General features: G+C 34.7%; 2 protein-coding genes across 2 annotated transcripts in view; both read right to left on the bottom strand.

The window, feature by feature from the left end:
- Positions 1-11,772, bottom strand: part of LOC128202778 (serine/threonine-protein kinase SMG1-like) — a 53,580-nt gene extending 41,808 nt beyond the window's left edge. Inside the window, exons 1-18 of the mRNA XM_052903915.1 lie at positions 11,265-11,772; positions 10,807-10,931; positions 9,979-10,037; positions 9,223-9,300; positions 8,874-8,955; positions 8,515-8,559; positions 7,392-7,517; positions 6,848-7,018; positions 6,520-6,684; positions 5,899-5,971; positions 5,194-5,345; positions 4,734-4,835; positions 3,821-3,897; positions 2,243-2,435; positions 1,465-1,595; positions 1,011-1,172; positions 335-541; positions 18-119 (exon numbers count right to left, since the gene is read on the bottom strand). Coding sequence (XP_052759875.1) covers positions 18-119; positions 335-541; positions 1,011-1,172; positions 1,465-1,595; positions 2,243-2,435; positions 3,821-3,897; positions 4,734-4,835; positions 5,194-5,345; positions 5,899-5,971; positions 6,520-6,684; positions 6,848-7,018; positions 7,392-7,517; positions 8,515-8,559; positions 8,874-8,955; positions 9,223-9,300; positions 9,979-10,037; positions 10,807-10,931; positions 11,265-11,682 — 2,468 coding nt within the window. The 5' untranslated portion in view covers positions 11,683-11,772. The remainder of the gene's footprint in view (positions 1-17; positions 120-334; positions 542-1,010; positions 1,173-1,464; positions 1,596-2,242; positions 2,436-3,820; positions 3,898-4,733; positions 4,836-5,193; positions 5,346-5,898; positions 5,972-6,519; positions 6,685-6,847; positions 7,019-7,391; positions 7,518-8,514; positions 8,560-8,873; positions 8,956-9,222; positions 9,301-9,978; positions 10,038-10,806; positions 10,932-11,264) is intronic.
- A 4,764-nt stretch (positions 11,773-16,536) lies between these two features.
- On the bottom strand, positions 16,537-27,253 carry LOC128203277 (protein PERCC1-like). The gene is made up of 2 exons (XM_052904618.1): positions 27,071-27,253; positions 16,537-19,554 (listed from the first exon to the last, which is right to left on the bottom strand). The coding sequence occupies exon 2, from the start codon at positions 19,507-19,509 to the stop codon at positions 18,502-18,504; it is 1,008 nt and encodes a 335-aa protein (XP_052760578.1). The 5' UTR covers positions 19,510-19,554; positions 27,071-27,253; the 3' UTR covers positions 16,537-18,501.
- Between the last annotated feature and the right edge of the window lie 646 nt (positions 27,254-27,899).

Here is a 27,899-nt window from a genome sequence, read left to right as displayed (position 1 = left end):
ACACTACTATCACTCACCTTGTTGTGACGTTAACAGGCAGTAGACAGATGAGAGAGAAATAGTTGTCTCGTAGAATCTCACTGCCTTCATTGAGCCGGTACATACACAGCTTGACGCATCTGTGCATAGAAATATGATTAAACCCAATTCTCAAAAACTGATATATGAGGTCAATTATGTTTATTCCCTGCTTGGGGATTTAATATGTAAATGTAACAAAAAAATACAACACATTATAAGCATACAATAAAATCAATTGCTTGCCAATCACAAAAAAAATATTTAGCACAAGAGTCAAATTCTAGCTTACTTAATGCTATCCTCTAAAACTCACCCCTTGATGATGTATTTAGGGTAGGTCCTGGGATTCTGGAACAGGTTGGTGAGGCAAATGTGCACGGCCGAGGCAACGTCCTCCTCCTGGTCATAGCCAACGGTGTAGAGAGCCTGGACCAGAGACAGGAACTGATGTGTGGTGAACACCTGGGGACTGGAGTGTAGACTGACAACCAGCTCTGTGACCCACCTCACAGCCAGAAGCCTGTAGAAGTAAACAACCATCATCGAGATATTTCACAATTCCTGCATTTTTAATTCACACTAAACAACATATTACCTCTTACACTCTTTTCTTAACCTTAACCCCTTCATTTTCTCTCGAACCTCAACCCCAATATTTCGCGTTTTTATTGAATCCAGTGATTATTTTGACCTTTAAACATTACCAGCCCAATACTTATATTGATGGTTTTGTTATAATTGCATATGAATGAAAGTAAAATATGTTTAAACCAACCACTACATTTTGCCTTGACCTATTGCTGTTTTGACCTAAAACTAATACAAATTACATTGACCCCTACAATTTTCATTAACTGTTAACTCTGTGAAGTAAAACCCTCCTATTGTCTTGATCATGTCTTGTCCAGGCATAAGATCACATACTTCCAAAAGAGCATACCACAAAGCCTTATGTGTAATTAATCTCAATAAACAAACTATGTACTCACTTGCAGTCAAAGGAGGTGCTTGAGTGTCTCAGTAGATCAGCCAGAACTTTGAGGAGCCGTGAAAAGTTTGAGCTTGTGGAAGGACTGACGCTTGCAAACAGTGAACTCTCATTGGGAGAACTCTGGGTCAGCAGTGAGCTCGTGGAGATGAAGTTACCATGCCTGAAATGTTAAAAGAGGAGTAAACATTGTTAACGCATTAACTAGTTGTACACATAGACTATATACCAGCAATAGTTAGTGAAAGGATCAAGGCTTGTAATAAGGGAAATATCAGTGGGTAAAATCTGAATTGAATAAGTATTGAGCTTGTCAAGATCAAGTTACCCTGTCTGGATTAAAAATTGGGAGAGTTAACATGTAAGTGTTTTGGATATCTGAACTGGATAAGAACTAATGTAACCGTTTGCAGAATCAACAAATGCATGGGTTAAATTTTACGTATTGTACATACGTGTTCGAGTGTGAGTACAGTGCCTGTAGGATGGCATACTGCAGGCCAGGGTACTGAACACTGACAGATGGTCGCACCACGTCGAGCCTCTCACTGTACAGGTCAAACAGGCTTGGAGACAATGCCCACATCTGTTAAGAGAAAAGAAAACTGAGTTTTAAAACTGGCATGGCTTGTAGCATTTAGTGCAAATAAAGTGTAATAATAATAGTTTTAATCAGATAACAATTGCCAGTGCTGAAATTGGCCTGAAGACTTGTTTTTAGATACAATCTGTATTAAGCAGTAATATTTCTTATAACATTGTGTGGAGAATAACTACGTACCACAGACTGTAAAAGTTGGTACATATTTGAATGAACATGTATGTTGTTTGTGCTCATTCTCAACAAGAATGTGGCTGTCATTACATTATCGGTAGTAAAATGAGTACATGTATTATGCTGTAAAAGAAAAATGATATTTTGTTATCAGCACAACATGTTTATGTGAATAACACCTTTGCCACATGGAAAACTTTAAAATATGGTCATACAGGAACACTGATGGTAAAAAAACCTAGAATAGTAACTGGTTTAACAAATGAATTCATAGATTCCAGCCATATTTTCGATATTGCAAGTTTCTCAGTATTCACAGAAGTTTAAAAGATGTTCCACTTACATCTTAAGTGACATAAATTTTATCAATTGCTGTCTACCCTTGAACCTTATCTAGTAGGTAAGTTCTGAGGACTATATGTAACTCTACATGTATAAACAGTACATTCCCCTCTTACCCCAATGAGGTTATTCTTTGTATTTCCAATCTCGCCGAGAGCCCATAGGTTGAACATGCAGACTGTCTCTGCCTCTCTAGCAGTGTATGTTACGTCCTGGAAGGGAGTCGATGTAACCAGTCTAACTAGCCCCTCATCCCCGCACGCCTCAAGTAGAGTGTTGAAACTTTTCTCTATGTCACCCAACAGATGCCTAAACAATAACAGAATAACTGTCAAAGAATGTATCTTTTGAAGGATATAAATTCAGTAGAATTAAGAAATTAACTTTAATGGTTGAATGGGCCATTTTTGGAATGGTATAAAAAAATTGTTAGTTTTTTACTACAATGATTTGTTTGTGTATATAAGGAAAAAGTTAAATCACCTCACAAGTAAGATACTTTTTTTCTTAATAGGTCACTTTGTGATAAATGTAATCAGAAAAAAATACACCCTTAAACAGAAACTAAATTCATGGCAAATAATATTCATCATTCAAAGAATATCTTTATAAAATGTCAACATACCACACTTGTCTATTGCAGCAGGTTAACCAAAACAATTTTGTTTATCGTATTTAAAGGCTGAGTGGTCAAGGTATCAGACTCTTGATCAGAGGGTCCCCGGTTCGATCCCCACTCTTTCCGATGAACAGAACTGAATTATCGACCAGGAATAGCAAATGGTTCTAAACAACCTCGGATTATGAAAAAAAAGTACTTGTCGCTAAAAAAGCCCTACAAAGCTTACCGTAATTCACCTAGTTCGGACACTCTAAATATTCGGACACCCTTAATTATTTTCCAAAATAATTTATTTTGCGTATCTAATATTCGGACACCAAAGGACATCAATCTTAACTTTCACAGTTACCAAGTTTCACAGACGAAGATTATTGATTTTTATCTTTACCATGCCTGGCTAGATTACCTAACCGTATGTATACACCACTGTGACAAGTTAATTAATTACTACCCATCCTAAACGATTTATTGCCTGTTGAAAAGAAAGTGTGATATATTTATTGAAGGATTAAAGAAACAACAAGGGCAATCAAGGGATTAAGAAAAAATAGACATGACATGTTTGTAAAACGATCTGCCAATAAACTTTCAAACTTGTACCACACTTATAGACTGTATGAAGCAATAATTGTACAGTTATACATTAATCCTGCATAGCAATGTCCATGCTCTCCACGAGATCCTCGTGGGTATAACTGTATGTTATGTGACGTCACACAGTGTGACTCTTTGATCTGAAGCCGATAGAATGTGTTTATTTTAGTTCAATGCATGTATAAAATGGTGTTTTAACTAACTTGATGAAGGATTTACACTTAATGGCGTAATAAATAAGTTTATGACCATTGATTACTACGGATAAATTAATAAGTGGTAAAATGCAAATATGAAGAAAAAAGGCAGGTAAAACAAACATGTAAATAAAATGTAAAAATGGTAATTTTCTATGTATTCGGACAGCGAAAAAAATAATTAATTTAAGGTGTCGGAACTCTTAGGTGAATTACGGTATGTTAAAGGTTCATCATTGTGAACAAATCTTACTTTGTCCTGAACAGAGTAGGACATGTACCTGTATGTTTCCTCCAGCAGAGCTATGCTCCTCAATCCTAGCAGAGTCTTGTACACTGCAGACACACTCTTCAGCACCTGTAAGTAACTTACTTATATTCACATATATATAGACACATAGATTATATTATATATTTGGGTATCCCAAACTAAATCTACAATAAGAATTTGAGCAAGCCCGGAAGTCATTTTACCAGTGCAGGGCTTGCTGGCTTGTGCTAACTTCAACCACTGAATACTGTCCACAAAGCTATGAAATCATAGTGAGAAATGTTTAAAATTGTAAGAAATATCAGAATACTGTAAGTTGACTTTCTTCTTTGTGGAAATACGACATTGTAAGTATTTTTTTAAGATAAATAGATGATAACTCATTTATATTATTTATATATTACAAATTCACGAACTGTTCTGTTAATCAATGACAGCAGGGTTTTTTAAAGGGGCTAGACACCATATGGTCCTAAAATCGGCAAATACATAATTTCCACAAAACAAGCCTTGAATTGTCAATATGGGCTAGTATAAGGCCGACAATACATCATTTTACATGATTAAAAGAACATTTTGTTGCTGTCTCAGCTGAGTTTACTCATATAAAAATAATGCTTAATGGTTTCCAAGTTTATAGTGTGCATATTGAGTCTGTTAAAGTCAAATGATTAGGACCAACGCAATTTTTAAATTTACTAGTATTTGCGTGGTAGGCAAACCCAGTAAATTTCAATTAGAAATAATGCGCAAAAACTGCAAAAATTCAATGTGTGAAAGCAATGTGATAAATTATTAAGGAAACTTTAATGCGTTGTACACAACGATATCAAATTGTTGTAAGGTTTTTATTTTTTTCTTGAAAATGTATCATCTAATGTCCAGTCCCTTCAATATTTGACCGCAACACAATACACACTTACATGAGGGGAGATGCTGGTCTTGGCAGTTTGTAATACAGAGGCTGGCTTGAGAACGTTTGTGAGCCAGGAGACCGACAGTTGACTTCCAAACACTTCTACAACCTGTAGACATAGTAATATATCACAGTATTAGATAAAAACAATCCCTTTTGCATCCCTGAGGTGAGAAACTGGTATTGGTAGATATCAGTAGTGTCTGGCTTTTGAATGCTGGTCAGCCAGGAGACCAATAGTTGACTACCAAATATATCTACTACCCAAAACATAGAAATATAATCATGTGGCAAAAAAAATCAGAAGTTAAGTAAATTGTTATCATATGGCAAAAGATAATAAAGTAAATTGTACGAGTTGAATAAGTTGTTTTTTATGCATAGGGCAAATCTTCAGTGAAATTATATAATTCAGCTGAATTCAAGGGAAGAAACACCCTGCTAGATTATGCAAATGAATCCCATACCTTCTTCAGAAGGTTGACAGCAGCAGTTGTGTATGAGTTTGAGACAGGGTGAGGGGGAAATGCAATGGTAGACAAATACTGGAGTAGACTGGTCTCACACTGTATAACCGAGCTTCCCATCATTGTCAGTAGCTCACTCACACACTCATCACCTGTAACAGAAGTGAAAATAAGAGTCTGACACTGGTTTAACATTTGTCACGCCTGGTCAAAATTTAAAATTTGCTACATTGTTCATTGCTTGTTCATCCAAAAATCTTATTTCAATGACTGCTGCGACATGCATAATTTGTAAACATATTGAATTGATGTTGTGAATTTGTGAAGTTGAAATTGTGAATTACGTAATGGAATCATGATTGGTGAAGAAAAAAAATGGAATTAGTTGAAATAGTCAAATTGTAAAAATAAATCATTATTTCTTTTAAGTTCAAATCATGCATTTGTGAAGTTGAAATCATGAAGTTGAAATTGGTATACGGGTCTTTCCACCCTTGTACAGTGTTCTCAATAAGAACCGGCTGCCGGCCAAAATGGACGGTTCAAATTGCAATAGGGCCGGTTCAAATTTGGAAAACTAAATGAATTTTCAGTAGAATAAGTAGAAGCTGGTCGGTTACTTCACTATTTGAGACGGTTCAACCGAAACTTATTGAGAACCCTGCTGGTACCATAACTTCACTGAACTGTTATACCATTGCATACCTGCCAAAACAATGAACTCGGAGAAATATGACTTCACTGAACTGTTGATGGCTCTCAACACCTTGTCAAACATCTGAAAGGAACAAGTCAGTCATATCAATGAAAAAAACAAGCTGTAAATAAACATTTCAAGCTTTACTTCAAATTACAACGAGAATAAAAGAACAGGAAAATTGAGCAAAGTTTCAAAAATAATTGATGCCTTTTTTCAGTCATAGATGTAACAATATATGGTACACATAATTAATAAAATGCAATAACAAAACTCACCTCTTAAAATACTTATTAAATAATAAATTATGCTTTTCAATAGTTCTGGTATTCTAAGAAACATAATGCTATATCATAAATAAAAGCCATAGAGGGACACCAAATAAGTAAAAATAAAACGCTGCCAGGTAGAATGTTTTAATAGTTTAATATCTGGATTACCATCACTTTTCACAGCATATAAGAATGTTGACACTTGTCTTTCCCAGTAACATCTGTACCAAGTTTCATTTGAACAGTTGTTGAGTCAAGGTCATAGTTTTGCACTATGACGAGGTCAAGGCTAAGAAAAAACTCTTCCAAAAACAGACAAGCTAAAAAGTAAATCTCAAAAACTAAACAAAATCTTACCTCTATCAGGTATGGCAGTGACAGTTCCACTGACTTGCTGTGGTCAAAGGTTGGTCCCAGGCTCTTTACAACAGTTGTGAACACTCTAAGCAGGGAACCAATCTTGCTGATCTCTTCAGGGGCCGGACCCAGCTTGTCCGCATTCTGACTTACTACCCCCAGGTCCTAGAACAAATAAACAATAAACCAGTGAAGCAGAAAAGCAATTTTGCTGATTTTGTCACGGGTTCAGCCAGTTATGAAGATGTTGGCACATTTAACAGCAAATTTGTAATTATTATGATACAAATATATCAACAAAGTCAACATCTATAAATCCCTGTAATACCTCAACATATGCCTCCATATCCTCCAAGAACTGCCCAAGAAGCTCCTGTGTAAACTCTTGGTCAGCCAACCAGAACTGTCGGAAGGAGACGAGGGCACGTGACGTGAACTCAATGACACGGTCGCGCTGGCTGGAGTCAATGTGCCAGCCAACCAGGATGTCCACTGTGTCCTGTGCGAGAATGTAGTTTTAGTTGTATGTAATACCAGTCAATGAAATTAGACTATTGGATGGACGAGCCCTAATTAAATTTTTACTTCAGTGCTTGACATCAAAATCTTTCACTAAGCCATTCCACATCACAAAGAAATTAAGCAAGCCGGGTAATTATTTTACGAGTGCAAGACTTGCCGGTGTGTGGTTATTTTAACCACTGTAATACTACTTTATTTAAGCCTTATTGTGGAGAGATAAATATAATTTATAAGCTGATATAAATCATACTCTCAACTGTCCCTTGGATTGTTCAAATCATTCTTGATACCTTTGAACAACCAGACACTAACAAAGAATGTAAGGGGTGTGAAGTAGGGGTGGAGCTTACTCTGAAGAACATTTGGAAGACTTTCGGGTATGTGTTGGTAAGCTGCAGAATCACGTTCACAACAGCAGTCAACAATTCCGGTGTGTCAGCGTTCTCCAACAAGGATTGCAGCTGGCCTAGTAACATCTGTGGTATGAATTATATCAGTTCGGTGTGAGAAATCAAATAGTCTAATCTTCAATGATTAAATCCAACATGATTCATTACTCTGTTGTTTTCCGCTTACTTAACTTCACATGTATCAGCAGTGCTATTATTTGAAAATACATTCAGTTTGCTTTGCTCATTTAAGGGGCACAATATAGGTGCATTTTTTTAAATTTTTATGCATTTTTATATTCAACTCACTTGACCTTAAAAGTGCTAGACAGCAGATGGTCCCAAAATTGTTACTACGAGCTATTAAGAGCCCGATCATACATCATTTTAAATAATTAACATAATTAAACGCAACAATCATGTTGCTGTCTCATCTGTGTTTTCCTGTTTAAAAATATTGCATAATGGTTTCCCAGTTTAAATTACATATGTTTATGAGTACGGATAAATATACTGACGCTATTTTTACATTACTAGGATTTACGCAGTAGACAACCCCAGTAAATTTAAAACTGGAAATATGCGAAAAAAATGCAAAAATGCATGTGTCATAAGCAATGTGATACATCACTAAGTAAGATTCAATACATTGTACACAGCTTTATCAATTTTATGTAATTTTTTGGCAATTTTTTTTTTTTTTTGCATTAGTATCACCTGGTGTCTAGCCCCTTTAATGATCATTAAAAAAAAGTATATTATTTGAGAACAGATAAAAAAAATATTGGCAATTTTTTGGCAATTTTTAAAATGGGGAAATCATGGCCACGTAGCTATTATTTGTGAACCGCATTTATTTAGGCAAAACATTTTTTTTATCTGTGCACAAATCATATCCTTTTCTATGATCATTGATCATATAATGCTTTGAAAAAAAAAAAATTGGCATCTAACTATATTGTAGCCCCTTAAAACTATTGTTAAATGTAATGTATAGTGTAAATCATATTTTAAGCCATTGCAATCTACTTATTAAATAAAGCAGAACCCCTTAACATTTAAAAATGCCACAATTCAAACTTACCTCCATAAAATCTGCTGTCCACTGCATTTCATCACATTTTAATGGCTGCAAAATCAAAGTTATAATTAAAGCAAATGTCTTCCAAAATTGTTTTTACATGCATGCATGTAAATATATCTCTTACAATAAACAAAGATTGGATTTATATAAATTGCATGTCTTAAATTATTTGTTTAATAACTATTTAATAAATTCAAAGAAACCGGCTTTTCAAAACCTGTTTGTGTTGATTTTTAAGTTATCAAAATAGTTAATAGTGTACTCTTAACCTGTGACATATTTTCTGTTTCTGTTATGTTTTTGAACAGATGAGGGAAAAATAATGAAAAAAGTGAACAAAATAAACCAGTCCAATTTACCTCAAGCAGGGCTTGCAGAAACATGATCTTAATATCATCCTCAATCAAGCTGGTAATCTGACCAAATATCCAGTTGAAGTAACTGAAATATAATAGATGGGTTCAGTATTTTTCATTCTTGAAGTAACTGAAATACAATAGATGGGTTCAGTATTTTTACTACTATATCATGTCATACTAAACCACTGTCCAATGCCCAATAATTTTAACATGTAATTCTACATTAAGTTTTGACTATGAATTTTACATGGATTAGATGTGTCATGTGCTTTAAAAGACATTTCAAATTCATAAATTTTTTGAAGCTCATAATTCCAATCCACAAAAGCATTTTTACGTGTAAATGTACCTCTGTGCATCACTTCCTGACAGTGTTCCAACCAAGCCAATACAGTACACAACCTCGGCCTTCACTTCTTTGTAGCCTCTGAAACATGAGAACCGTATATTACATGAATACTTATAAACAATTAAAAACTGATTACAGATAAGGTAAAACAATGTACAGATTGAACAATGCAGACAAACTTTGGTAATTTCTTACAGTGAAATAAATGTACTCCATCAATACACCTTTTCCTGTACATTTTTTTCTATTCATAGCATTGTCACTCAAAGAAACAAGTGTGGTTTGTGTATTTTCGTAAAACTCTGTATATAAGTAATTGTTAATAAATATCAATGTTAAAACAGAGTTAGCATCTTACATGTTCTGGTGCTCCTGCCAGGATTTGAAATGGGTAGGGTGCGAGGACAAAAAGGGCACTTTTGATGCACATTTAATAAGCCTTAATGGGGCACTTGCAAGGGCAAATGTTCATTTCTTATTGTGTATGTGCTGCAACTACTATCAATACTACTAGTTTGTAATGAATACCTTAGCTGTTATCTTTACTTTAATGTAAAAATTATGTATATTTTTTATACTTATTTCTGAAAATAGACTCTGTTCAAAAAGGGCCCAACAGGGTGTAGTAAAAAGGCAGCAGAGTGCTGGGAAAAGGCAGAAGGTGGCCCAACATGCTACATGTATTAAGGTCTAGCTGGAGCTCTGTACAATGTTTTGTTAAGGTTCTTCAGAAGATGATTAAAACAGTTGTTTAACCTTTCAAACAGAACATCCTTTAGATTATCCAGCACTTCTTCCATACTTCTTGATGCCAACTAAAAAGAAAACAGTTCAACAAATTAATTTTGTTCACTCTTAAATATAAGCATTACCCACATGACAAATCAATATTTGACCAATGTAAGAGCCAACTTATAGATACGTGTTTCCATCTTTTAAAATGTAGCACCATAGAGTATTCTTATATTGACTCTGTTACTTCCTATTTTAAGAAACTTAATCATGATGTATCACCTTTTCACCTATGTATCTATTTATAGGACATATATGGAAACCCAGTTGTGAAGCATTCTATTTATAACACGTATTTTGTGACAAACTGAAACTATCAGGAATTTATCAGTATAAAAGAGGTACAACCCCCTCCCCTTAACATTTCTTGCCTGATTTACATTGATCTAAAAAATATCGTGAGACAAAAAATCCTGGAAATTCCAAATTTCGCAATACTTCAAAAAGGGGTATCTTAAAAGGTACATCTCAAGTTTTTTAGTATTAGCATATGCCCGACAGCCCTGCACCTTTAAATGCTTTTCAGGCTTTTTCAAATATATAGATTTTACATATATATCTAGAAAGGCTTGTTGAACATAAATGTGCTTAGTATAATTCGGGCTCTTGCAATCATCCAAAAGGTTAATTACAATTATCATGTATGGTGAGGAAGTCTATTTTACAGCAATCTTTTTATCAATATCATTGAATCACATCTAATGACTGCATGTAAAAAACAAACTTGGTGACTGTATTATGTACATGATGAAAGAATACCATCCAAGACCAATACTGTATAAAACAACAAACCTTAGCTCCTTCTTGGGTATGAATGTAGTCAATGAGCTGCTTTATCGTATACAACTTCCGGTCTCTCTCTGTTTCTCTCTGGAGCTTTTTCAGAAGTTTTGACAACCTAGTTTCATCTTGATTATCTAAACGAGAAAAAAACAATCAAAATGCTTGGGTTTAAATATATTTGAAAGCGCTTATTTGAACTAAAATCTCAAGTGTCACGACGTGTATTTATACAACTTTAATAAATGCAAGTTCAAATAAACAATCAGAAACTGAATATTGACAATAAATAAATATTTTTTTACAAATTTCGATCTAAGAAACAAATTGTGTTGAGAGAATTTTCCAGTTTTAAAATGTTATATGAAAAACTTTTTCATGACTGAAAAGATAAATGGTGATTATCACAGAAAATTGTGACAAAATAATTTCATGAGTAAAAGCAATGAATTAAATAATTTAGATCTAACCATAAATTCTTTTGGCTTCAGGATCCCTCCTCTCATCTCGCCTGTATGAGCCAGCACCACCAGCACCCTTAAAATCTCCTCTGCCTCTGTATGGTTTCCCGGTCTTTGGTGGTCGTCTGTCAAAGTCTCTCCTCCCTCTTCCAGAAGGCTTGTAGCCATTGACATTTCCATACGGAGGCCTTTCTCTGGATTCATATCTTTTGTCATATGATGGCCTGTCAGATCTGTACCTTTCTGATGGTTTCAAATCGGAAGCAGGTTGTTTAGAACCAGAATTTTCAACCATTTTGGGAGTTCTACTTGCGTTTTCGCTTAGGCTTGAGGTAGATTTACCCCCCTCCTTACCCATATCTTTGCTTTGACTTTCATCTTTCCGGTCAGAAGATTTATCTCTTACACCATCGGAAGCTTCATTCATCCCAAAGGTGTTTGTCAAACTACCATTTAGAATAGTTTACATTTTCCAACTTTTCGCCATTTTCGTTACGAATTGTAAAATTTCGGAAAATCTCGGATATAATCGTACACTATATGAACTCTAAGAAAAAAAAATAGAAGGAAAGAAAAGGCCAGATAGCAGAAACATGTCGAAATCCCCATTCGTTAATTTTGAACTTCTTAAAGTTCTTGGTAACTATCAGAAATAACTTAATATTTAATTATATATACACATTCCGTTCTTTTCAATAAATATTTTTTTCTGATGGATTTTAGATATGTCATTGTTCAATGTATAAAAGAATCCTTTTTTACCGAAACAACTAGTTGAATCAAACCATATAATCATTTTACCGAACTGGGGATTTTGGAAGTACCGGTTACCTTTAAGACTATGACTGGTATGGCTAATAATACTACAGTTTTGTTTTTATTTACTGGGTATACTTCTTCGGTTATTAAATAAGAAGATTGTTCTTCTAAATGAGCTTTAAGACGTTCAGAACTGTTGAAACAAGAGATGTTTGTCAAGCATAAAGCCTCACTGTCCGTCGCCTTTTCAAAAAATATGTGGGCTATTAAATAACTGGTTTTAATAAGAAATGCCATTGATTATTAATGGTTGCACATCGTTTTCAGGAACAAGAAGTGAAACATCTCGACGTATGAACTGCATAATTCTAAATCCATATGAGTCTGTTAACCCTGGCATTGACCTACCGATTTGATTTTTTTTTATAATTGTCATAAACTGGTCAAGGGCAACCTTCATGTATATTAAAGTGTTCCGAGGCTTAAAGAAGTGTGCGATTTTCATAAATCAGTTGACAATGACCTTGAAATTTACCATACTTACCTTACATCAAGCACAATGTGTGTATATATATTCGTCGTGGGTAACATACCACTGAAGTTCTAGGGTCCTCATTGATCATGCGTATATAAGTTTTCATTAGAATGGTGTGACCTTTGACCTTTTGCCTTAAAAAGAAGGCCCTAACAACTATATATTTCATTTACGGGTCAACGGCAGCCTACCAATGAAGTTGCATGGCCTTACGTCGAGCCGGTCTCAATGTTATGCGCGGACACATTTTTTATAACAGTGTTCATCATGAACGTGACCTTCGATCTGCGGACCTTATGGATCAGAAGTGGCAATACACCTTTCAAGGACAAACATCCACTGGAGTTTCATGGTCTAACCATTCTCACTTAAGTTATTGTACGGACAACGTTTCCGTACTAATGTTGCTGTTGATCGTGACCTTTAACCTACTAATGTCAAGAACAATAGGGATCATAAACCCCCAACTGAAGTTTAACGGTTCTAGGTAAAATTGATCCGAAGGTATTGTGCGAAGTTTTCATAATCACGTTAACTTTGACCTTGTTCTTTGACCTATAGTATTACTATATATTACTTCTAATGTACCTTTTGCCCCTTAGTTTGGCTATTCTTCAGAGGGCACAGCTCTTTTTCAGATGTAAACATCAGTTATCATGTTATATCTGCAATTATGTGGAAATAAGATTTTAGTATAAATAAGATGTTTCCTCGTAGAAATAAATATATCTCATAGTGTTATCAGAATGTTTTAAAATTCTTTAATTTTCAAAAATCGTAGAATATCATTGGTTCTCTTTAGAACCCTTTTTTTCCAAATATGAAAATATAGGATCGATTTTTTTTTGTTGAAAATGATAAAAATATATCACATATAACATTATAAGAATAAAGTGACGACATTATTCTCACAATACATATGAATATAGACATATTTTTTTCTCGGGCCCGAACCATCTAAAGCACATTTAAACCTATAATGTTTGGCTCAAGGGAAAGGGAATGTCCAAAGACCACCCACCCTTCGACATCTAATGTCAAACCTAGGAACCAACCGTAGGAATTCTACGCGGCTCATAACTGATTTTGCTTCTTTTTCCTGATCTCGTTGTGCAGCTATACATGATATTAAATGTAGCCTTGTTGGGGTATGTTAACTCGTTTTATTCTTAAAATCGACTATAAATCGCTTCGCTCGCTCACCATTTTTATAATTCATTCTATCTGAATAAGTTATTTCTTGCATGTACGCCATAAGTTAAGTATTCCGGAAATGCTCTTAACGCATCCTTACAGCCTGTCCTTCTTTTTTCGCCAATGAAATCGCTATATTGTATTTGAAACTTGAAGATTGTTTTTCATAACATTCCAAGACGCCTTTATATGGAGAAAATGAGTCAGTCATTCTGGATGCGGTCTACATGATCATACTCAATTATGAACATGATAAAATATTTCATTTGTGATACATTGTATATTCCATAAAAATAAAAATTTGAAAGATAACTAAAAAAAACGCCACTAAACCCCTCCCACCCTACCCCAACACATTCCAGTTGGCTGGCAAATGAGCATTTTAAGTTTTAAGTTAAGTTTTAACCCAACATTGAAAACATTGAATTACCTCACGAATACTTTCATACATCTTATAAAGTGGACATTCTTATTAAAAAATAATAGATATATATAAAAAATGAGATAATATTAAGACACTTACTAAGATGTATAAAAGTCTCTTGAATAGAGGGTTGAAATGCATCAACGATTTTGTACGTGTAATTTCAAAACCTCATTGAAATTTTGGGGTATTTGAAGGTAGTGCCACCCCTAATTATGAATTCCTGGATTCGCCGCTGCCTGTGTACGTCTCGCTACACCTGTGTTGTAACTAATTATTGTTAAATGACCGGAGAGGCCAATACATAATTTAAAAAATACGAAAATCAAGCAATATTGGAACGTTTTATTCGTTTATTATTACGTAATTAAACAGTAGTTCGTATTCCGCTCCGAAAGTACGTTTCCATCCGAAGACGCGCAACACACGCGTGAGTAGAAATACGTCCAAAGGTCAAACATTCTTTAACCAGTATAAACATGTATAATATATGATATTTTTTAGATAATATCTAGACAGTTAAATGAGATGTTTAATCACAATTTAAGTAATATTTTCTTTACAAACGTTAAACCATACCCAGTTTCATTATATTCGCCCTTTCCGACATAAACTTAATGTTGCATTTACTTTAATTTGTTCAAACCAGCGACATTGGGAACATTTGCCTGTCCGTCTGTCGACATTTATTTTCGGTCTAACTCTCTTTAGCTAACTTCCATGAAGCAGGTTGAAACCAGCTCATACAAGTAAGTAAATTGTTTATTATTGTGACATGTGCAATTGAAAAAAAAAATAACAGCATATTTACAAAAGGTTTTACCCGACCCAATGGGTCTATAAGTCACAAAAGCGGAGCATATTTTGTATCTACATCATACATGAACCTTAGTCTAAAATAATAGACGTTCAGAACGGGATTCTGATAATCCCTTACTGTACGTGATTTATTTGCCATATCAAAAATCGTAGAAAAATCCGCCCACATACAATTTAATACTTGGACTATCATGAACCTTAATCCTGGAAACGTCCTTCTCATCGTTACGAAAGGAAGGGTTAAAATGGTATCATCCGGCGCGAGTATGGTTTATCCAACCCACATCTCTTATCTTCAGAATTTAGCCGAATTTATAAAGTAAACATTAAATATGGCGGTGACATATTTTCAAAGACGCATTAGGGATATCAAACAAGAAAGTCTTAATTCTTCCCAGACTACAATCCCTTTGTTTTAGGGAAGAAGGTATGCTAAAAGGTTCTCGTGTTTGAAAAGCTAAACAACTGTCCCGTACGGGAAAACAAATGTCTATACGTGAAAGATAACACACTGTCTGTATGCGCTTTTTGCAACATTATGGCAGCTGTACATAGCGAATGTTTCATGTATAAATGAGACACACTATCATAGGTGACAGTATCAATCAGAGATTGTGTCATATAGGGTTTTGGATACAAATGCACATTCTATAATATTATTTTTTTTATAATTATACCACTTATTACCTTTGTTTTTACCTTATCTGACGGATATCATATGCAAACAATGTTTCTGGGCACAATTTTAAATGACTTATCTTAATATACCTTATTATAAACGATGTTTTTATGCTGCGTTGTCTTTTTGTTTGTGTTTTTTTACGCTTTGTTTCTTGGCCTTGAACCTGCCATGAGTTTAGTTTAGGCTCACGTTTGAGTTTCGTTCTCCTATGGCAGTGTTATGCGTTGAGACGCAATAGGGATACAAGTGAAAGCGCTGGAAGTGTTGAAAGGCTGTAGGCTTGACAAGCGTGCTTATACTGTTTTTCCGTTCTGTTCACAGACAATAAAAAAAACGAGCCCAAGAAAGCGTTTGAGAGGCCCCAACCTGTGACCGATAAATGCCTGTCATTATCGAAGAGTAGCTAATGCACAAGTGTCCGTCACATAGTTTGATCACTAAAATATGGCTCTTCAGTCCTTTGATATTGCTTAATAAATAACAAAAATATAGTCTTTTTTTTATATATATAGATACTAAAGTCTGAAGGCATTCGACATAAAAAAACCAACAGCTAACTAACGTGACTGAATGTAAGAGTTACCTGAATTCAGGGCAGCCCTGTGTTCTGTAAAGGTGTTTCGGTTAACGGTTGCGATTTGGCATGCGATGAAACCCTCAACCTAAAACATGGCTGAGTAATCGGTAAATTTTTGGCTTCTTAGCTGTCCATCAGTTTCCATTGTATTATTATCATCAATTTTGTTTCACGGAAACACGACTTAGATAACTGTAATCTTTAAACAACAAACACTCGGGTTTGAATGTTTTTATCATTTATTTATCATATTACTAGTATCATTTACACCAAAGCAAATACATACAACAATATATCCTGATTACCATCAGTTTAAAAAATAAACAATATACAATACTGTGTACACAATATATATTACATTGATCATTACAATTATAACGAATTTTACCCTGTGGACCGTTTACATAAAGTAGCATATATTCATACAATTATAATGTTGTCATCCAAATGACATGTACATATACCAAATTGTGGGACCCTGTCCTTTTGTGAATTCTTCACATTGTATGATACACACAGACCATTCTTACCAGTTTGTGGCCACCACACATTATTGATGTAAACAATATAAGCTATTCAACATGTAAATTATTATAAAATGTATGCAGAACTGTGTAACCATTTCTTAACAAAACAGTATGCTAACTAAACAATTGTTTATCTGTTATTTATATTTCGACCACAGGGGACGGAAGCAAACTACTGTCCCCCGTGTTTTCAACAGAGGTCTTTCCGCGTCTAGAGACCAGACAAGAACACATCAATTAAATATATGTTTGACGATAATAAAACTAACTAAACTTTACTAAGTTCAACTACTTCAGATCTCGGCTCCAGCTCAGCCAACATGCACTTAATGCTATGATGGCAAATTCAAATAATATAAAATGCCGTGATGGCAAATTTAAGCAATCAGAAATGTGGTGACATGAAATTCAATGGCCTGATGGCAAATTCAAATAATATAAAATGTCATGAAGGCAAATTTAAGCAATCAGAAATGTGGTGACATGAAATTGAATGTCGTGATGGCAAATTTAAGCAATCAGAAATGTGGTGACATGAAATTTAATATCGTGATGGCAAAATTAAGCAATCAGAAAAGTGGTGACATGAAATTGAATGTCGTAATGGCAAATTTAAGCTATCAGAAATGTGGTGTCATGAAATTGAATATTATGATGGCAAAATTAAGCAATCAGAAATGTGGTGACCTGGAATTGAATATCGTGATGGAAAATTTAAGCAATCAGAAATGTGGTGACATGAAATTGAATGCCTTCATGGCAAATTTAAGCAATACGGAACCTTGGCAACTCGACAAATAAGACTATGGTAATTATTAAATGCTTTTGGAAATGAGACAGGTATACTAGTTATGCTATTTTTTTTGTAATATGACATGTATGAACTAGAGTTTTAGCTAAAGAGTTATGGAAGGGGGTCATTCTTTTAACTATATGACAGGTATACAATTGGGGTTTAGCTAAACATATATGGAAGGGTGCTGCATCATGCCCTTAATGGGTGGCATCCTTATGTCCTTATGGTGACCTGCATGGGTACCCTTCTGCTTTCATAGAATAAAATGCTTGAGACTCTTCAATATTTCTTCGGTTTGATTGAAACTTATAATACGTTTATAGATACAAACAAACTTTACGTTCTGGCATATGAACCATAGTATAACTTTAATTAAACACGATTGCTAACATTTTCTGTCAAATACAAAATGTTCCAAATTCTATTCAACCCGATTCAATGTTCCCTTCCCTTCCTTTAATAGCACCCTGTCAATTTTCTGCATCTCCTTGTCCTTTTGACAACCTGGTTAAAACCCTACCAGGTATATACTATATGTGTCAGACTTTTGTAAATAAGGGAATGGTGAAATGTCATGATGTGGAAAAATGATGGGAATATAATTAAAATTACAAAAACAAACAATATCTGACGAAACAGAAATACAGCACTTTCAAAATATATAGTCTCCGTAAATATCGAACACAAATGTATGACTAAATAATTGTTCATTAACAGAATACATTCTCTGTGTAATATCGCGTGTACATATTATAACAGACACCATGTTTGGTCTGATATTGTCATGCAAATATTGCATGCTATTCTTTAAAAATAACAGAAATCAATCCGAATTAGGTTTAGGAAAATCGACTCCATATCAGAAACGGTCCAAAAAACACCCAAAAATTTGGGTGTCTAAATGTTTGGAGTGGTTACGTTATACTATTTTCGTCATACAGACTCCGGGGACATACTCACTTCGCTCGAAGAAATTTCACCGCTGAATTCATTTCTGTCCAATCTCCAACTTTCTAACAAGTCACTAAAATCTGGCGGGTTGTTGTTTTGCAACACCGAGTTACTCGTGCTAGTCCTAGATTTCGCACCCGGCTCCGTCCAAAACGATGAGGGAAGTTTTCTAGAATTCATTGGCGCTACGTTTTCAAACTTTTTAGGGTCAGTTTTTAATCGCTTTAACTCTTTTGACTGTTTTAACTTTTTGTCAGTAAGATAATGCCTTAATCCATATTCAAACAATTCATTAAGACCACCTATTCCTAACTTTTTATCTAGTTTACCACTGAAACTTTGCCTATTGTCAATATGTTCTGGTACGGAGTTTGAAATATCAAGAAACGGGGACGCACTCCCTTTTTTCGATTTACCGCCCTTTCCATCTTCTCCGTGCACGATTTTCATGAGATCAGCGTAATAAAGTTCCCGCCCGGATTTTGTAGACACCCATTTGTCCTCGTAAATGTCACAAGCATCATCCTCACCCTTCTTTCTTCCAAAGAATTTCTGAATATCGGTACTGACCATTGTTGCAAATCCAAGCAATTGCTTTGTCATATCTGGCCTAGGCTCCGGTTCATATTCTTCAATGTCAGCATCGTCATCGTCATCTTCAAAGTCTTCCGAATAGTGAGAATCATGGTCACTGAAATCGTCATCAGTAAAAGTTGGGTTCACGTTGCTATGAAACGTCGGTCTTCCACTGTGGTCCATAACGTCAAATGACTGGTTCTCATGTCTTGTGGATGGAATAAACGAATCAACAGAGTGGTCTAACTTCTTGATAACGGATGTGTGCTGCTGTAGCCCCTGCAGCCCCTGCGCGAGCGGCTGCAGGGAACTAGAAGGGGAGCCGCGGGCGCCCTGAGCCGCGGACATGGCTGCAGCGTCGTGCATGGCGGATGGGCGGTGCAAGGGCGCTCCGTATCCGGCCACCTCCAGCATCGGCTGGCTGGCTGCACAGCTACTTCCAAGAGAATGTCACGTGCACTAAAAGTAAATAAGGAAGATTTTTTTAAACAACAAATAATCATAATTTTATTATAAAAGCTAGATTGTAAATCAGATTACTAACATTCTTTTTTTTTAATCCACAAGGGTTGTGGTAACCAGCCCGATCGATAAATTTCTATAACAATAATAATAATAATAATAATAATAATAATAATCATAATAAAAAATGATATATCTCAATAATTTTGTAAAGGTAATAAAAAATAACCCCAAGCTGTTTCGAACAAAATATAATGATAAATGTCTGTATTCACTTTTAATAGACATTTGAAATATCCTTTGACAGTTTCAGAAGTTTAAACCAAATACGCCTTTATTTGATTAGTGTTTTTTACCTATTTTTGGTATATGTATAGAATGTCTCGAGAGAATGTTCTCGACCGGTATAAAGCTCATAATTACCCCCGACACACTTCTGCGCTATGTTTCGTTGCACACCGTGTGTATTTGGCTAGGGAATTATCGTAATCATGAATAATGTATTAGGCAGTTTCATTGGTTCCGCAAGTAAAACTCTCCGAGAATCTGACTTTCACACATGCACAAACACTCATAGTAATGTTTCCCAAAGAAAAGATATTCTGGTGAAAGCTCGAATTGAATGGTCCGCCTGGTCACTACAAATTTAAACCAGCCACTTATAACACTCGCCTGTGGAGACAAAAGACAGTACAGGCTTACTGAAGACATTTCAGTCATTTACTTGGAACTTTCGATTTCATTTGAACCATAGTTGTCATCCCTGTCTAATGCATATTCTTTTCAACGAGATTTTGTCAGAATTTTTACACGGTATGTTTGAAGCGTAACGGAAGAAGGTACCGTGGTTGCCGACGACGATAATATCAGTACCGACAAAATGTAGAGGTTCAAATTTTAGATGAGATTTTGGTATAATGTTTTTTTTTTATAAATTGATATAAAGATCATAGTGACAAAATAAATGTCATCCTTGAAAACAAAATATAACAAATAAAAGTAAAATGTAGTTGTCTCCCTTATTTTTCCGCAAAAGGAGATAACAAATACTTAATCTTAATCGTCTTAATTTTTCTTGCGCTACAATCATCTAAAATGGCGGCTTACATGGAGTCCTTTAATTGATATTAGATGAAATATAAAATGGTCCGATTTTAATACAGATTTTGCTAGTTTACTCAGACGGCCGTAAAGTTTGCAAACCGAGTCTACGAACTACAACTATATATTATGATTTTCCTTTAATATGTTCTTTATAGTATTTCTACGAAGAAGCACAATACATATCCACCTATTGCGTTGCGGTGCGAATGACACATATAAAATTCTGAAATATTCTTGGTTGTAAGTGTTTTCAGGCGAGGAATTTTCTTTGCCTTCCTTAACCACTGGACAACCATTTATTTCAATAGCCTTTGAGGGATAGGAAATTGAGAATTAAAAAGGCGACAGAAAACACGATCTCGTTTTCCCACACAGGGATATATATTATGAGAATGACACCCATACTCGGCCAATATACAGGGTTGGTTCTAGTGGTTTGTCCAGTATCAATGGTGTTGCTAGCCTTTCGGTTAGAGTTTGTTTGCGGTAGATTTTATACATCGAGTATCTAGACTTAGAAATCGAGAGGGATGCTCTCCATTTTAAAGATAAAGTTCCATTAAAAAAGTAAAAGCCGATAAAATGCCTCATTGTATTTATGTCAACCTGTGATTTATTCCCTGACACTTGAATGCTTTTAAGCTTTTCAGGATTAGCGATTATTTTCATGGATAACCTAGTGAAATCCTATCGATACGGAGATAGATTAGCTAAAATCTTTTTAGTGAAATTTATCAAAACTTTTCCCTACATGGCCAAAATTAAGACATCCCAGTGATAAAATAGATATAGAAAAGGAAAACTGCAACGAAAACTACAGAAAATGATGTCAGCAGATTTCTACTACACAAATCCGTTTATTTCTATTATCTGGAGATGAATTTCTACAAATCTCAGCATTATGTCCGCGGATTTTAATTAAAATCAGTCCGAATGTGTTTGTATAAACAGTCATTGTTTGAACGCCCGTCGGAGCATCCGTGTTTTCCTCATTAGTCCTACTCCTGCCCGGTAACCGCGGGTCGAAAACTCATCTCGCCCATCTAGTCCTTGTCCATATTGATACTCGAAACATATTGAAAATAATTATTGAAATTGTAGATTAATTAAGAACCAGATCGTGGAGGTTTGACAAACAAGTAGGCCATAGTAACAGTGAAACATTACAAAATGACATTTTTGTTTGAGCTCATTTAGCATTGCTTGAAACAAATATTAAGTAGGGTAGTTAATGTTTTGGTTATTCTAACAAATACATTCATGTTATCCTAATACATGAAGTGTACCCCCAACTGCTTTTAAAAGTCAATTGGTTACTAGTAATGTACCCAGTACCCACTTGTTCACTTTTCCCCAATCTGCATTCTATTAAATATGGACATTTGATGGCAATCATAAAGCGTTATCTTTTATTCAGCACCTGTTTGGCACCTGCATGTTAAATGATAAGTAAGGCCATGCAAAATTAACCCCATCAGAAGCACCAGGTTTGGTTTTGAAAAAAAGCTATCCACCTAAAAACTACCCTAAATAATACAGACATGTTGTTTTACAACCTTTTCGACCCGCTTCAACGTTTTGAAAATGGGAGACTTTCTTTTGGTAGATGTTGAGACAAGTTTGAGGTTTTGATATCACTACCCCAAGTGAATTCCTTTTTTGTTGACCATTCCAAGGCGTTGATCCTAATCAGTATCGATACAGATATGTTGATACATGTGTATTCTGTCTGCGGGCCATGTACGCCGTGTGTCTCACGATCATTGTCTGCTAGGATGTAACATTGTGCCTCTGAACAGCGTCTTTGTTAATGTTTAGACAATGGACTGATATTATTAATTTTGCCACTTTAAAATAACAACTATATGAATCATTCGATAATGCCGAAGGGTAAAAGCCATTTAAAGAAATGTCAATGGTTTCTCTTAAAATAACAATTTTCATCGCCCAAATGGCTTAGCGGCCCAAGAAGCAATTACATTTTAAATTTTGCGCGGCCTATCTTATGCCTATCATAATACCGATAACCGCGATAACCCGAGATGCACATGTCAGAATATTCAGATGCTCGAACCCAGCAAGCATGCTGTGAGTATGGCAGGTTAGAAGAGACGACTGAAGTATCACCTCAGTACTGTTCTAACTTGTTGTATTTATAAGATGACATGGACTGATCTTGCTACGGATCATCCATACATGAATACACCTGCATGTGCGGACTGTCACGACTGTCAAAAATATCAAAAAAGCTTTGTGGTTTGAACATTCACACATATATGTGTTTTTATTTTTACTAAGTATGTCAACGTCGCATTGAATTTCATTTAGTGTACATTCAGGGCCTGTCTTTTTAACAGGGTTTTAGTTATTAATACGATTGGCTTTCGGACTTGTCCATGTTGTTTCAAATGTATTGCTGTTATGTTATACAAATAACTTTCCAAAACCTGTTCAGAAAATACACGGCCGCTAGGAATCACGATTATTAACTTCGTTTCACAAGGGGGCCCTAGTTATACATACATTTATGTGTCTGGGACCTTATTCACTACCGCACTTAGTCGCACCTAGAAACTCATGACTCAAAAAGGAAAGTCCTTGTTAAATGGCTTTGACAGGATTATTGGTGTTGAAAATCGTTGAATGGGTTAATATAAAGAAAACGTTATAAAGATTTTAAACATATTTTGTCAAAATGAATAAAACAAATCCAAGTTTAAGTCTCAAACTCAGACTGAAGGCATTCGTGAGTAAGGCTGTTTGGTTCCAACAGTGCTTAGTGTCGCGTACTAAGCAAGCAATTGTCTTCCCTCTATCTCCATATATCTCCATCTTCCTATCAAGTTTATGAACCATCGTTTGTTCATGATCGTATTGTTGTGAAATGTAAATCGACATGTATTTAAATTTTAAAAAGATATGAAATAATCTGTTGAATTAGGAAACAGCTTCAGATATACCATTTATATACACGCTAATTTACATTTCATAACAATATGATTATGATTGGAACTCAAACTCGTTTGAACAATATACAGATATGCGTTGGGTTCTGATCAATGTATGTATAGTCTAAGGACTGAGCGTCAGAGTCTCTTTGGAATCTTTAGAAGCTACTTGCAGAGGGTGTAATTTACCCTCTCACACTTATGTCCCTTCGCTGTCTAGCCGAATCGTGCGTAGCAAATAAGATGTAAGTTTTTTAAAAGCATGGGTACCAAATAATACCAACGTACCGTGTGCCAGCTTCTTGCGTCCCGGGCACTCCTTAATAAGTATTTGAATGTGTATAAGCTAGTTTTCCTGTTTAGAAACCCGGAAGTTTGCCCATTTATAAATTCCTACAGCCACTTGGTGCGGTCTGTGTTTTTTAGGTTTAATAAAGCTTCAGAAGGCTTTCATTGTCGACAACGGACCACAAGTCGTCCATCGCCAACACTTTGGAATTGTTTGTAGCTATTAAGCGTATTGTACTATGCATTTGTCTTAGCGTCCTACATAATTATGCACGTTGACCATGCACTAGACAGTTCTTTATTTGTACGCACATGCGCAGTACTTGATAGAAATTTAGTACGTAAATACACATTTTATAAACCTTGTCAAATTACAGGTCATGCAAAAATAGAAATTTTAATCTTTAATGTTCATGTATTGTTTGTCATTTCTATACAATTCTACATTTTATTTCAGCTTCTTTGTCTGTATTTTTCAGTCAGCAAATCTATACCCCTGGTACATATTTCACCCTGTCCTATTTATTGTATGGAGTTTAAATGTTTTTATGTTATGTGACACACTCTTATCAATCCATTTATTGTTTAATTGTAATCTTTAGTTTTGTATTAATAGTTGAAATGAGTTTATATATGTTATTAATTTGAGATCATATCCCCCGTGGTGTTTCACATTTTCTCATGATTATATTGTTATTATACATGTACGTTGTTTATAAATGTTTATCTAGTGGTTGTAATTATATATACAGCTAATTACAGATACGTTTTTTTATGCACACTACATTTATAATCAATTGTTTTTTGCTAGAAGCATATTTTTGTTTTCTGTGTATAATCGGCAGTTGACAGCATATTCTTTTTGACTAAGTATGGGTGAATTCAAGCAACTCAATGATTTATAAATTTATATTTACATGCAGTTTAATATGGTCTCAGTGTATCATCTCTGTGTGCTATTATTGTTGTTGTCATTATTATTATTATTATTATTATTATTATTATTATTACCTTTTGTCCATTTCGATATACATTTTACATTTTATTTAGATTCAGAATATTGTAGATAAGATTTCCACTTGTAATAACAGTAATAATTAGCCAGCCCATGAGAGACATGCAGAAACACATAAAACAAAATATTTCGAATGGGCGTTTTATTTTTTTTTAAACCAAGAAGACCTGTGTTAAAGCATTAAAAACTATTATTTTTTCAGTGATACTATATTTGATAGGGCATAAACATATGCATTGGTATATGGTTTTAATTTAAGAGTTATAGGAGGTTGCTGCGCCTGCCCTTTTTGGTAACAGCCATCTACCTTCGTGGAGACCAGCATGCGCACCCGTACACCTTCTTAGAAATTAATGCTGCAGAAAATCCAAATGTATTATGCTTAAAAGCTTATATTATTATTAAAAATACTTACAAACTTAATATATCTGGCAACTGAAAGCTTAAATTACTTCAATTAAACATGTTTCTACCAATGTTTTGTAAAATTATGATATTTAAGTTTACAGCCCAACAGAAACAATGTGACATTTTCACCATTAGCACCCTGTCCCTTTTCTGCAGCACCCTGTCCCTTTGAAACCTTGGCTAAAACCATTTAAGTTGCAGGATCTCTCGGCTACATAATTCTAATAATGAAAAAAAAAAATGTTTTTTTCCTCAACTTTTCAACTAGTTGTGCATTATTTTCAGTTATCAAACAGTTTATTACTGTATTTTCCCCAGTATGTGTAGCCTTCTATATGTATATTAACTCCAAACAATGAACCTTTTTCAGAAAAATACTGCTGATATATTAGCGGAATAAAGAAACTTTGTAACCGAAAATACTGCTTCTTTTAAAATTCAATAATTTACAACAAATACAGATAATCTAATTCATGTAAAGATAGGGTGTCCTTCTAGATTAGATTTACATTTATAAATTAGATGGTCGAGGTAAAAAACGTAAGTTCACCGAATGTCGCTTAAAAAGTTAACCTTTTTATTTCATTTCCGCGTGTTTATTATAGAACCAGTACCTAGGAAAGTGACCCTTGTGTGGACCTGAATGTGGGGGGTATAAATCGCATTAAGGTATAGCTATCGTTTATCTTGGCCGATCCTATACCATATAGATTTCATACGTAAACATATATTTGACACGATAATTCACGAAAGCAACATAACCTAATCCAAAACCAAATATCTGAGAGAACTTATTACAAAATGCCATCTCATGGTTATAATGTGCCTAGTTCAACTTGGTTGATAAAAATATAATATAATTAAAATAACTGTAGTTGGAGAGATAGTATTGTAAATTGAAAATGAAATTGATAAACTATTGATAGAAAAGCTGATTGTATAGGGTTGTTATCACAAATACACGTTAGGAAAGAGATAAACTTATCGACAGTTAATGTTCGCGAGCAGAATTTAATATCAGGAATCCGTCTACTTCACATAAAAGAACAAATCCTTGTTTACAATACACAAAAAGTCACTTGAAAACTACCATAGCGCCTGCTTTATTTAAAGTGCTAATACGAGAATGCAATTCTGCAATTCAATTTTGAATAGGAGATAGAATACACCTTAAACATCAAAGATGTTGACAATGTTCATTTGCGGTCTGAATGGGAAACCACGTAATATAATGCTTAGTACATGTATACAATTTTACTGCACAAGTGCACTGCAAATACTTGTGTTTGTATTTGTAATACTGGTTAAGTTTGAGAAGAAAAGTGCAAACACAGACCAATTTTCATTTCCTTGTGTGTATTAATTCCCGATTATTTGCAGTATCCGGACATTTTGCAAATTATTTTTATGTTTAAATGGAATATACAAGGTGTATGTACAGGTGATTTGAGATATTTTAAATGTCTGAGTGTGTTTTAGAAAATTCTGAATTCTGAATTATGATCGAAACAATCTATGAGTCATATCTCCGATGCATGATTTAAATACACATACAGGTATATTATCATATTAACAATTTACAAAAAGGCAAACAAGAACAATTTCCACAGATCAGAACAAAATATTTCACCACTGGTACTGTTTGTCAGTGAATGGCGGCGTTATTTGTTTATGTATAAGAAGGTACAAAAATCAAGTACGTTCGTAAAATAATTAATTCACGGAATTCAATCACAGTACAAACACTTACCAAGACTCTTAGCAAGATTGAAGATTTATATCCTTGATCCTGAACGACGAATCCATTTCTTAAACGCGTTAGTGTTTCGCCAAATATGTTCCTTGTTTTCATGCACTCATTAAATTCAGTTTTCTATATAACCCGTGTACAGTTGTGATTTATTGTCGTTCTGTCGCTTTACTAAGGTCCAAACCAAATAGGACAATATTTAATTTCTATCTGTGTTATCTTTACTACTCATTTATCAAAATATTGTCAATTTCTCACCTCCGTATGGGTGGTGATAAAATGGCCATTTCATCCAATGGGGTACCAGATATAATAATCACTATTTAACATGAATATTCAATGGACAACCCTCCCATATCATCGAAGGTAAATATAGCTCTCGCACAAATCGCCCTGCATAAGAGCTTTCCATTTACTACAAGCAAACCTCTGATAAGGTATGACAACATAATCTCGTTATATTGACAAGTTTGGTTGCCGATCAATTCTAATGGAAAATGCATAAACGATCTTATGCAATGGGGGCTAGCTTCTTATAGTTCCATTATTGAAGATCTAGTAGATACAAAAATACCACAATGACTAGCTCAGTTACAAAAAGATTTTCTATGGCACGGGCATGTGCTCCAAAGAAAGGACACTGCAACAAAAGCTTAAATTTACCTTGAATACAAGACATATCCCATTAACAATACACACATATATAGAGCGTAATTATTAGTTAATAGATACGCATTGGGGTAACTGCCTTGATACGGTTAATACAAACACTGTAAAGTTCAGACTCTGTAACCCCACTGACATTAAAACCACAGTACAAACCGTGTAA

Source organism: Mya arenaria, chromosome 2, assembly GCF_026914265.1.
Source record: "Mya arenaria isolate MELC-2E11 chromosome 2, ASM2691426v1".
In the NCBI taxonomy this organism is placed as follows: Eukaryota; Metazoa; Mollusca; class Bivalvia; order Myida; family Myidae; genus Mya; species Mya arenaria.
The sequence above is the reverse complement of the archived record's forward strand: the minus strand, read 5'-3'. Positions and strand labels throughout refer to the sequence as shown.